General features: G+C 50.5%; 1 protein-coding gene across 5 annotated transcripts in view; it reads left to right on the forward strand.

Moving 5' to 3' along the window:
- The window catches only part of LOC116443525 (sodium- and chloride-dependent GABA transporter 1-like), a 34,984-nt gene extending 25,069 nt beyond the window's left edge, over positions 1–9,915 (forward strand). For all 5 annotated transcript variants that reach the window (XM_032107723.1, XM_032107724.1, XM_032107725.1 and 2 more), the window contains 5 exons: positions 1,274–1,405; positions 2,121–2,223; positions 2,642–2,742; positions 3,513–3,680; positions 6,391–9,915. In XM_032107723.1, coding sequence (XP_031963614.1) covers positions 1,274–1,405; positions 2,121–2,223; positions 2,642–2,742; positions 3,513–3,680; positions 6,391–6,495 — 609 coding nt within the window. In that variant the 3' untranslated portion in view covers positions 6,496–9,915. The remainder of the gene's footprint in view (positions 1–1,273; positions 1,406–2,120; positions 2,224–2,641; positions 2,743–3,512; positions 3,681–6,390) is intronic.
- Positions 9,916–12,878: the final 2,963 nt, after the last annotated feature.

Raw genomic sequence — 12,878 nt, forward strand, 5'->3', positions numbered from 1 at the left:
TTGACGCTCCGGGAATACTGGCTTTCTGTGCGGGTGTAAAACCCTGGGCATGCACATCTCCCTTTGCCTTGCTCCGGCCCACGTGGAAGCCAGCCCCAGCAGTCAGCAGTGTGCAAGCTCTTCCCCCATCCCTGCCCAGCTATAGGCTCAGGCTCTCCATTGTTCTTCCGCACATCTTCCCAACCCCCTGCTGCTCTTTTTGGTCTGTATACCTTCACCTCCACTCCAGGGGCGTTTTTTATTCCCAGGGACAGGGAAGTCACTGACATCAAAAAGTGATGAAACCGCTTCAGTTTTCATTGCACTGTACATTTGCTCAGCGTGACCAGGGAAGCCAGTTTGCTGCCCTCATAAATTTCCAGGGTTGTAGCTAGAGGCATGATGTGCTCTCTGAGAGAGGTATGTTACCTGTAGTTCCTGGGAGCGAGATATAAAAGTAAATCTCACACTTTATCAAGAAATAGGAGGGAAGGATGCACTTCACATATATACAGTCCAACTGCCCTTGTGTCAGAAGGCAGAACTAGTAGGAAAACTGGAAGGCAACACTCATGGGGATTTTGTTATGTGTTATGTGCAGACAACATTATTATACTGTGCCTGGTACAGTGCTGCACAAACCATCCAGGGGTTTCCGTCTCTAGAAAGATGCTGCGCTGTGAGGCTGGGCTTTTGGTGTGCTGCATGCATTTAATGTTGTGTGCTTGAAAAAGTGAAATAAAGCCAAGGACTGGGTAGTCAGATGTTATTCACATGCACACGAGACTGGGTAATGCAGGTCCTTACTGAGTGTTTTAGATCATTGAACAGCACAAGTGCTGTTGCCACGGGCGGAGAAGAGCAAGAAGGGAAGAGCGATCAAAGTCCGGCACATGTCCCAGCAGCAGCCAGACACACAACTGTGACGCAGGCCCTGGCACGTGGGGAGCAGGGCAGTGATGGGGAGGCCCTAGAGAGTTTGGGGGAAGAAAGTGGTGGCTTTTCATGAGAAGCAAAAGGCAGAGATTTATCTCAGCTATTTTTAAGTATTTAACTTCAGTGATTTTAGCTCCATCTATATTCAGTGGGGAGAGAGATGAATTTTCAGAAGATGGTTCAGACCAACTTTGTGCAGAGATGCCTCTTTCTTTTCTAGAGTCTGCAGAGAGTCTATAAATCACTAAGGTTCTCAGCACTGAAGTTAAATGTGTGTGGGGTTGATGTCAGGCTAAGATACTTTTATATCTATCCATCCATCCATCCATCCATCCTTGGTGTATGCCTTCTCCCATAGTTCTGCACTGTGGAAGGGTTCATTACAGCCCTGATGGATGAATACCCTCGAGTTCTGAGAGCCAGGAAGAAGATCTTCATCGCAGTGGTCTGCTTCATCTCTTACCTCATTGGATTCTCCAACATCACGCAGGTACAGATGGCTATGCTTGCCCCTCCATTCCTGACACCTTTCTGGCCACCCTGGCATAGCACAACACCAAAGCTTTGGGAGAAGTGACAGCATTTCTGCTATTCTGGATAAAGGGGTTTGCTCATCACTGCTACATCTCAAGTGACTTAGGATGCCTCCATCCTATTGGTGACCTACAGGCCAGTCTGGCCTGGTGTTCCGCTATTTGCAATAAGGACTCAAGCCAACAGAGGCCAAATTTAGGGAATGCTTGCTGCAAAGAGTTAAGATAACACAAAAAAACCCAGTCTCTTGGGGGCTTTAACCTCTGGAGCTGAAGCTGAGGTTCACATGAGGGGAACTGAGGGCTGGGTGGTCTGAAGACCATTTGTGGAGCAGTGTGAGTTCATGAAGAGGCAAGGCAAAACTCCTGGGAGGGACAGAGCACACTAAATTGACTCCTTCTAAAGCAGAGGAATATAACAGAGCCTAGTGAATTTCTTCTTTTCTCCTCACCCTCGGCTATGCTAAAACAGGCTGGGTAATTGTCTGCAAGAGCACATCAGTTTTGCTGCTGGGAACCAGACTCCAGTGGAAACATTGCAACAGTGGCTGTACTGTCCAAGGAGATTAACATTAAACCAACAGTCAGAGACAGTAGCAATCCAAGCTGCTGGCTGATATTGTCGATCATAATCTATAACTGAGCTCCTTGACCTTGTTTTTGTCTTTTAAGGGCGGCATTTATGTCTTCAAGCTGTTTGATTACTACTCAGCTAGTGGCATGTGTCTTCTCTTTCTTGTCTTCTTTGAGACCATCTCAATTTCTTGGTGTTATGGTAAGCACAAAACACCTCGTTCCTGTGTTTCCCCTATGGGCATAGTGAGTTACTTAAAAAGCCGAAGCCAGTGACAACAATGACAATTTTGCAACTGAAAATAGCTTAGACTGATAACTTCAGGAAATCAGGAGTGGAAGGCTGTCCTCTCACTTCTGCAGGCCATCACAAAGACCTCTGCACAGACTGGTAGATACCCGGGGTCCTTCCCTCTGGGCCCTCAAGAGAACACCAGGAACATGGGAGCTGTTAGCATGAGTTTGTGTCCCAGTACCCCGTCCCCTCCAGCTAATGCTTCTCATGCCACAGCATCGTCACCCACTTGCTGTGCCTGGCCTGTGCTCTGCCATGAGAAGAGGGGAGGACCTCTCATGGTGCAGAGATGGGGGTTTTTTCCAGTGCTCATTTCTTCTTGTAGGTGTGAACAGGTTTTACAGGAACATTGAAGAAATGATTGGCTACAAGCCTTGCATCTGGTGGAAGATCTGCTGGGCCTTCTTCACACCTCTTGTCTGCCTGGTAAGACCCAAGGAATCCTATCTGCAGGAGGGGCTTTAGAAAGGCCTCTAAATGGGCTTTAGGGAAACACTGTGCTCTCAACCCAGCACAGGTCTGGTGTAAGGAGGTCCTAGGCAGACTTGGGATGGATAAAGTGATACAGGAGCCTCTTTCACTCTGCCTGCTGGAAATCACCCGTAAAGAAGTTCTAGATGATTGCTTTTAATCTAAATGAGGCCATCAGTTTTTAATTCTTTTTTTTTTTTTTCTGAGATGCCAGAAGATAAGCAAAATAATTTAATGTTTTAAAAAGCTGTTATTGGTTCTGGCTTTCAGCTACTCCAGCTTCAGCCTCTGACAGGCTTATGAGAACAAAACCTATCACCAAATGCAGGATAACTGACTTCAGAGCAATTTGGCCTTTGCAGGCTCCTACCCTTTCAGCAGAAGCAGTGCAGGCAGTGGTGTGATAAGGCCAGTGACAGGAAGATGAAGACTCCTGAGACCAGCTGTGAGGATGCTGTTAACTTGCATAGGAGCTGCTGTGGGGGCGCTGCTTGTCTGAGTAGTCTAGTGAAGAAGGAAATCAGGGGTATTCCAATTCCAGCTTTTTACGTAGGATAGGAAGAAATTATATGAAATTACCAGCTGATGGGCTGAAAGAATCTAGACTAATGTAGAGCTGTTGGGTTCCTGTAAGGCTGTTGGGACCTAAGAGGATAATGAAGCAAAGAATGGCTGGACCCTGATTTTGCACACTCTCCCCTGCAATGGCTGGGGATCTTTTCCAGGGTGTGTTCTTCTTCAGTGTGGTGGAAATGACCCCTCTGACACTGGGAAAATACGTCTATCCTGCGTGGGGACAAGGCATCGGCTGGCTCATGGCCCTGTCCTCCATGGTTCTGATTCCAGGGTACATGCTCTACTCTTTCTTCACCTCAACAGGGACTCTCCGGCAGGTAGGAACAGCTTCACCATTCTGCTCTCTGCTCAGGACAAGTTCCTCCCTGAACTGAGCCTGGACCAAGCAGCCCTGTGCTGACAGAGCTGTCAGACTGCAGCAGGCTGGTGCTGCAGGAGCTTTGTGCACCCTCTCCCCCAGGGAGGGCTCAGATCAGTCCCAGGGCACTGAACAGCCTCCAGTGACATGGGCTCGCTGGAGAGGACCTGCCAGCACAGCTGAGCAGGACACATCTGAACCCTGGAAGCTCTGCTGGGCTGTGGCTGGACATGCAGGTGGACCTTCAGGTGGTCTACCCCTATGTCTGTTGTTCCTCGTTGAGATTTGTGTGGTCACCACCACAAAAATGGAGCCCTCCTCCCCTGAATATCCCTTTGGTGTGGGGTATTGGAGCCATGGAAGAGTTTGGGAAGAAATCTTTGAGGTTTCTTGACCCAGAGAAATCCCAGCTCCTGACAGTCCCTGGCTATGAGCAAGTTTTCTTGGCACTCCTCAGCAGGGAGATCAGCATCCTCCAGGCCCGAATCCTGAAATATCTCAGGCTAGGCCCTGCCAGCAGCAGAGACAAGCACAGGGGTGGTTTGTCATGTGCTTTTCAGTTCACTCAGTCACTGAGGGGTTAGGAAACAAGAAAGACCCACAATACCCACCACACTAGCCTTGTTTAAAACATTTTCTTTAGTAATTTGTGCAGGATTTTATGTAGCAGTGAATCATGAGCCTCTAGGTCACACCCTACTGTTCAGATTTTATTTACAGTGTTGACATTCAGTCTTGAGAGCACTGTGCCCCAAGTCCCTGGCTCAGTGCTGTCTGCCACAAGCTACGGGTGTAGGAAGTCACCCCAGGAGTGTTGATTTATGGCTTTCCCAGCCCAGCTGGAACAGCAACCAGATGCCATCTAAATCACATGAGCTTACTTTAGGGATGCCGTATTTTAACAAAGTTTGACTCAGAAAAGTTATGGCTGGAATTACTGGGCTGAGGTCAGCTTCGGGTTCTCTACCTTTGAGGTGAAGTTGCAGGTGGGTTTGCATTTTCTTCCTCCCAGCCTTCCATTTGGATGGGCTCTGATGTGGGAAGTTGGTGGATTTGGGGTCTCATATCTGCTTTCAGTTTCTGTTTTCTCATCTGAAGCTGGGTTTAGGTACTTGTCCTTCCTGCAGGACTCAAGCCAGGGTGTTATGTCAAGCCACTTTGTTGATTTCAGGTTGAAGGCCAGGGCAATTCCAATAGTAGGCCCTTTCTCAGACATTTAAAAGATTCCTTATTCACTCATAATGTGAGTTGAAAAGGGGGAAGGGAAGCCTGAAAGCACAGATATGGGTTCAACTCTTTGCCTACTCTCAATCCTGTTCACTGGAAATGGAGAGAGCACATCACAGCATCTGGGGGAGCCCCGACTGCTCTGCAACCTCCCAGGAGTAGCTCGACTCCTCCTGACCAAGGGCTTGTGCTGAGTACATCCATAGTGCTTCCAGAGTGCTGTGTACTCCTGTGCAGCCCCAGGGGCATGGAGGGAAGCCCCATGAGTGTGTTTCCACCCATCCCCTCAGCATCTTGTGCAAACCATCAGTACCAGTAAACAGCATGAGTGGCTGATGTGCACCCTCCCTATCTGACTCTTCCTCTAACATTGCCCACAAACATCACGAGACCCAGACCCCTCTCAATCATTCATAGACCCAGAAGTGAGCAGCAGATGGCAGCAGGAAGAAAGTAGGCTAATCTGTGTGTGCCTGTGCTGGTAGCAGAGAGACAGAGAGAATTCTTGGCCTCTTATATGCACAGATCCTGGATTAATTTGTAATAGAGCTGGAGGGAAATTAGATGCCAATCCTGAATAAAGTGGTTTTGACAGACAGGAAAGATTACAAGTCATTTTGATCCTACTGAGCATGAATGCGAGAGAGGGAAAAAATACCATGAATGGCAGAAGCAGTTCAGTGAACATTTCAGGGACTTCACCCAGCAACAGCCACTTCAGTGGTGTTGGAGGGTAGGAGCTTGTTTCCCTTTACTGGAAAGAGGTTCTACCTGTCTTAGTGAGTCTGTTCAGGTCAGGCTTAATCCTCCTCTGCATTCTCTTCTGCAGTGCTCAGCATCAGTCCCTCCCTGACTGGCAAAAGTGGTTCATTCTTCTTCATCACTCTTGATGCCACACATTTCCCGTAATGATTTGCCCCTCCATATTTTCCTGGGTTCTTGCTTCACTTTACTTGACTCTGCAATTTTCTTTTGATCAGCTCAGGGTGACAGGAGTTGCTGCTGTGCACAGGTTTGTGCAGGCCGATGTTCTGATCTGCATCAAAGGCACAGACTGCAACCTTGTTAAGCTGCTGTAGTTACTTAGTAATGCTTTGTAATCAACCCTAATGGGAAAATGAGTCTGCTCTGAAGCCTGTGGCATTGCAGCTCTCTCTTGTTCCTCCTTGCCGCTGGTCTCGCCTGGTAACAGTTTGCCTCTGTTATCAGGGTGCTCCCCATGTTTCAGGTAAAAGGAGGAGCTGCTGTGCTCTGTGCAGCATCAAAGCAAAGGTGACTTGCAGAAGCTTTCGGGGTACTGCCAAATGCTGGAGGAGTCGCTCCATGCACCATCCCCTCGCCCTGTAACCAGGGTCAGCTCTGAGCCTTGGGCCGAGGGTCCCAGCCCTCAGCTGCTGCCCCCAGCCCTGGCTGACACACTCTCTCCTTTCGTTCCCGGGCAGCGTTTGCAGCAGATGACACAGCCCAGGCCAGAGGTGCACGCTCAGAACAACGGCCTCCAGCCAAAGACGTCCTTGAATGGGAGGATCTCGAATGCTGCCGTGTAGGAGGAAGGCCCGAACTCCTCACCCTGCCCTGTAGCTGCCCACTCCACGTTGTCCCTCAAGCTCCTCTGGCACAGCTTGCTGTCCCTGGCTCTGCAGTGGCTTTTGCTTGTCCAAGAGAGGACCCGGTGGAGGAACCTGTTCATGGCTCTTCCTCCTGGCATGGCTGACCAAGGCCCTGAACAAGCTGCCACCAGGGCATTGTGCGGTGACCATCTTCATCCTGCAACATCCTGGTCCAGGCCCTCAGGGAGGAGCAGCTGGTGCCCACGTCTTCCTCCTCCTGAGGAGAGGTGGTGTCTCTAGAGAGCTTAGACTGATTCCTGTCCACTTCTGTTTTTCTTGCCTTTCCATGTGAAACTCCACAGAGCATCGCGCAGCACACGGCTGTGCTTCACCCCAGAGAGATTGCTGCCACCAGGTTCAAATCCCAGATGGCTGTTGATTGATGGAGCATAAAACACCAGCAAATACGTAACTGGAGGGGATGTGCAGAGCAAAGGATTCTAGTGCAGAACAAGGGATTCTAGTGAGGAGTTCTGCATGCTGGTAGCTGTAGGACCCTACACCCAGAGAAGGCCTTAAGGACAGTGTGTGCTGCTCACAGGTGCCGTGTTTCAGCCCTGCACAGTCTCCAGACGTGTTCGCTGCATCCATTGGGGCTGGCACTGTGAGCCTGAGCCCAGTGGAGCAGGCAGCCTTTCTTTTCTGGAGCATCCTGCCCTTTGCAGCTGTGTGCAGTAGCCACACCCTGACCTAAAAGGCAGCTAAAAGGGTAAATGGAGGGCTCCTTGCTACAGGCTGTTCAAGTCTCCTACACTGACCACAAGCTTCATGCAGAAGCAAGGCTGCGTGATAGAGATTTTACAGCACTGTGCAAATCTCCACCCAAGAAGAAACAGGGTAGTTTCTGCCAAGCACGCTCTCTGACTCTGTCACTGGGTGGGAAACAGTAAGGTGGAGCATAATGCCCATGGATGGTTCAGTTTGCACCTTTTTCAGGAAGTGGCCACACCTAAATCCCAGCTGGTGGAAGGCAAGAACTCCTGAGGCAGTTGGCAGGATGCAGCCACCATGCTCATACCCACCCCTGTGAACCAGTGCTGACTTCCCTTGGGAAGTGTCTGTTCAGTCAGCTGCTGTCACTGGCACATCCCAACTCCCAACACACAAACCACAGAGGGCTGTGAGTTCTTGTAGATGGTGCTGGAGGAGAGTAACACCTTGGAGAAGGCTGGGAAGTGTTTCAGAGCCATCCTAAAACAGCAGCATATTTCTTGGTGATAAAGCTTTGCGAAAGGAGGTGGCTGATCACAGCACCACGTGTAGGTGTGGCAGTGACGCTGCGGTTGTGCCAGCCTCCCAGTGACCCCGCACAGAGATAGCCCTGTACACAGAGTGTTTGATGAGCACACATGCTGTGACTCAGTGCTGATTAGTCTCTCCCCTCCCCTGGCACAGCATTGCCAGGTCTGCTCACACTCCCAGCTCCAGATCAGAATCAACAAACGCATAAATGAGCATCCGAGAAAAGGTAAGTCCCACCTACCTTTCCTACCAAAGAGTCTGGTCTCGGAAGTGACACACTGTAGTCCCCCAGGGTCCTACTGCAGGTGACAGCTGAGTGATGAGCCTTTGCACAATTGTCTTGCACTCCAATAGTAGCTTCAAAATGCTGCAGGTTGGCCCTGTGCTCCCTGTCCCCAGGACTCGCCAGAGCACGGGGCCAACCTGCTCTCCTGCCAATCTTCCAGCCTGTGGATCAGTAACAGAAGGAACAAAGAAGTTTTCTGGTGAAAGCTAAAGTCAGACCCCTTCAGGAGTGGGTCCCCTGCCAACTCATCAGTGAATCTTGATTAATGTTGCTTCAGATGTGTAACCAATTTGTATTTGTACACATGGCCCTCAGCAGTTATGGCTGCTGGGCAGTAAGTTCATGTTTTGTGGTGTCCAACACCCTGAGCTGAGATCATGCCCTGTCCTACGTGTAATTGTTACAGTGTTTGTGTCAAAAAAACCGCAGCTGTTAAATAGACATGAGGAAATGCTGAATTTACAGGCTTGGTATTGTAGAGCCAAAAACCAAACACTGAAAGCTGCAATCATAGCTCATTACCATTAATCTCAGCCAGTTACAGACGTGTCATCTTTCCTTGTCCCTTAATTGTCTGTGCCAGTATAGCTGAAAACTTCTATTTCAATTTCACCTATTTTTATGAACCAGGGCAATAAGGAAACCACTCTTTATAAACATGTATGACCTTAGAGAGGGACATCTGTGCTCAAAAAATGTGTTAAAGCTCTAAACTTTGCAGTAGTGACCCTTCTAGAGACCTGCTTTTGCCTGTGCATCCAGATCCCGCAACCTCCCTCCCCTCAAGTGCAGACTGAGGGTGGCATAGGTGCGTGATGGGCAAAGGACTCAATTTTTGAGCGAGGCCTTAAAACCGTGGAAGACTTTGTTTCTTCCAACTTCATTGGGGCAGCTCAGGTCTGAGGAAGAACAAATCAGTGTCAGTGGTAATTTTTTTAACTCTTGGCCAAAGAGTTTGATTGCTGTCAGAGCTGTTCAAAGGTTGTTCCTCCAGAGGGGCGGAGAAGGAAGGGTCCAGAAAACAAAGTTCTTTCCCTGGTTGCTGAGGAAATCTCTAAACTCCCAATTCATATTTGCTAGGATTTTAGCCCCAGCATCTCTCTGACTTGTGGCCCTGCCTGTGGTACATCATTCCAGATGTAGCAGCAGGGGCTGCTCATAATAACAATATTTGGTGAGATTTAACCATTTACTCAGTTTTCTGCTTGTGACCTTCTCCTTTGCTCTCTCTCCTGCCTTGATCCTTTTTGTTCTCTTGCCTCAGTCCTTCCCTGCTATCATCTGTCCAGTGGAAATTATCTACCTCAGCTTTTCTCCTCCTGCTTTCTTAGTTCCACTACTGTCAAATTACAGCTCTCCCCCTTTCTCTTCTCCTTTCTATTCTTTCCTTATTTCTATCTCTTTCTATTATCACCAGCCTCTCTTCCTTGTTTCTCTCACTTCTTCTTCCAGCTTAGAACTCCTTCCTGCATGCCTGTGGCTTAGCCTCTTGCTCAAACCTTCTGCCTACTGAAAGCTGGAGCTCAGGATCCCACAGAGGCTCTAAGAACCTAAGAACCAATTTCCATCCCAATATCAAAATTATAATGAAGTTCCAGATATTTCTCTTCCTCTTTGCACCAGAAAATGTTGTGCCATGCAATACTATCTCCTGGTATTTTCAGAAAGACATTTCAACCCACATTCCACCAGTGTGCACAGAGCTGTGCCTGTTCTGAAAGATTTTGTGGCCTTTCCTGTTTTTGCGCTACTTTATTTCCACCATGAATATTTGGATCTGTGAAGTCTGGCATGCATAACCCTGCAAATAGGAATTTGCCCTTAGTCAAGCTCTGTCTGATGGATTGATCCCCTTCTCCAGCATTTCAAACTCATCCAATCCTTAGCACTAGAAGAGCATTCCCACCTCCATCAGGCACAGGTTTCCCATCTAGAGTCAGGGATGGTGGTAGACCCCCCTAAGCTCATCCCACACCTCTGAAATGCCACTGTGGGTGGGTCTGTCAAAGCAGCCATACCTGTTCATTGACTGCAAGAACCACTTTTGTCCTGTTCCCAAGGTGTGTCACATCTGCTGACCACCACTCTGCTCCTCATTCCTTCTGACTCACCCAAAACAGAGGACACATAGCCAGGGTGTGGGATGCTCCCCTGTTCCCACTGCTGTGGTTCAGAAGGGGATTGTGGTCCCCTGTGCTCACCTACAGCACTCCTGCCTTTCCTCTGCCCCCTCGCCTGCCCAGCACTACCAGCCTCTCCCTCCCACCATAGGCAGCCACTTGAAATAATCCTTTATGAAACCTCTTAATTCTAAGGAGCTATTTAGGGACCTGTGTTCAAATCCCTCTGAAATCCTCTTTTTCCTGAGGCCTGCAAAATATAAAATAAAAGCCACTGCCCTGATCCTCTGCTGCTGTGGGGGCTGACATGGGCCATAGGAAAGGCAGGATTGTTCTGTTGCTGCTCAAGAGCTGCTTCCCCTGGAGATCGGGGTGTGATCCTCTCCCATGGGAGAGGGGAGCTCTTCCTGCTGCCATTCTAGCAGATGTGCTCCAACAGCTGGCAGCTGGTTGTAAAACACGTGTGCCATGTCCATGACAGGATATGATGCCATGTGGCACTGCAAGGCTTTGCCTGGCCAGCCACTGTGCAGCTTGTAGTTTTGCCACAGCACTGTTAAATGGTGTGTGGAGAGGAGTTGTGTTGTGCATCAGGGGTGCCCTTAAAGCTGGTGTCATTCTGGATGAGCAATTTGTCCTGATCCCTTGCCTATTCCAGGGGGCTTCTCTCGAGACTGGAGGATCCTGGTTGCATTTGATGCTGATGGCCAAATGGGGAGAGGGTCTGCATCATTGAGGGGACATATCCACTGTGGTTTGGCTTGTGTTGAGGGCTACCAGCTTTCACCAAGCACTGTCTGTCTTCCTCGGGAGCTGAGTGCATGAGGCGCGGTGCTCAGCTCTGTGTGTCAACACTGGCACTGGAGGCCACGTGGTGTGCACGCACAGGGAGGTTGGGGTGCATCCCAGCATCCCCACTGCAGCCCTGGCTGAGGCAGCACTGCCACGGGCACTGTGGGGCTCCTGACAAGTACGTGTCCATCATGCCTGTGATGCTGTCAGCCGGGAAGTGTCCGTGTCTGGAGATGCTCAGGAGAGGTTAGTGCTCCCCGCGCCGATACCAGACAGCCATGACGCTGATGGAGATGCCTCCTGACAGCCCAGCATGATGCCACTGCTCTGCCAAGAAAACGGCACCAGCATTCACCGGGCCCCAGGGACCAGCCATGTGCCCTCGTGGGGTGGCATGTGTCCCCACCACAGCTCCTGGGGACAAGCAGCCCTCACCCCCACAGCTGCAGCCCTGTAGAGAGTGGTCATGGAGGGATTTATCCTGGGGGGTCAAGGTGTTTCTGCTTCCAGATGAAAAAAACCAACTCATCAGGAAGGGACTTGTCTGAATCACTGGTATAATGATATGGGGAGCAGGCTGGCCTCCGAGGGTCCCCCAGCCAGAACACAGGGGCAGGTAACCTGCTGGGGGGCACTGCTGCCTGATCACTGCATCTCCCACAAGCCCAGGGGCCACTGGCAGAGCAGGGCATGGTGGCAGAGCTGGATGTTTTTCTCCCTTTGAAGGCTGCATGGTTTGGAGAAGACTCTTGGCCAGTTTGTATTGCATTGAACTGTTCAGGAAAATACAAATATCCCTGCAGTGACCCCATAAAGAAACACGCCTGCTAGTTTTGTGCTGACGCTGCTGACCCAGATCCAGAAAAAATCTGCTCTGTGTCTGTCCAGACAAAAGGTTCTGTCGTGTAAACTCATCCCTTGCCATCAACCCAAAGAGCACTGCCTGCTGCCTGCTCAGTGGCTCCAGAGCCCCTTACACAGCCTTGGGGGTACATCAGCCCCTGGACTGGCCCTGGGGGATGAGACCAGGACATGGTGTCATCTGTGCCCCCATCCCAGCACACAGGCAGTGCCAGCTCCCTGCCCTGCTCTCTGCCCATCCCCAGGGAGCCCATGTGCCTTTCGGACAGTTTGTTCTTGTCTGAGTGGCTGAGCCCATTCGCCTGCCACCCTCTTGTCTGTGCATCCCCCTCCAGCACACGCCAGAGCTGACTGACACACCTCTAAAAATAACTCCTGGGTGTGAAGGAGGGCAAGAGATGGAGAGGGATGGCTGCGCTTGGTTGGAGAGGGGCAACGTCCTCCTCTGCCTCTCCCTGCCCTCCTGATGGTGCCACCATGTCCTGGCCAAGCGGCCACTCTGTGTCGCTGCCTGCCCAGCCCGTGGCACAAATACTTTGATGTGTTTTTGAAGTGCGTTTGGTCCTGCACGGGGAGAGAAAGAGAGCTGACATCTCTGTCCCCTCTCTGCACTTACTGCAAATGAAGGAATTAGAAGTTATTATCCAATATTCTTATTTTAAAGCGGCTTTTCAGCTCTGTGAGGGGTGATGCTCCTGGGGGAGGTGGTGACAGGGCAGCTGTCACAGCCCCAGTCACCGTGGGTGCTTGGGCATCGGCAGCCGAGGCTCAGTGGCACTGGTGTGCTCCAGGCTGCGGGAGGGGCTGTCGGAGCGGCACTTCTGCAGGGAGTGGGAGAGTGTGGGGGGGGGGGGCTCTGCAAGCCCGGGGTATAGGGGTATCCCACCCCTGGGCACTTGCCTTGGCACTAGGGAGTGCAGCCAAGCGCTGGGTAGGTGCCACTGTCAGGCTGCACCAATGGATTCACAGGAGATTCCAGACGTTTTGAGCTCTGAAAAGAAAGAGTGGGCTCTTTCTTT

Source organism: Corvus moneduloides, chromosome 4 (genome assembly GCF_009650955.1).
Source record: "Corvus moneduloides isolate bCorMon1 chromosome 4, bCorMon1.pri, whole genome shotgun sequence".
NCBI lineage: Eukaryota > Metazoa > Chordata > Aves > Passeriformes > Corvidae > Corvus > Corvus moneduloides.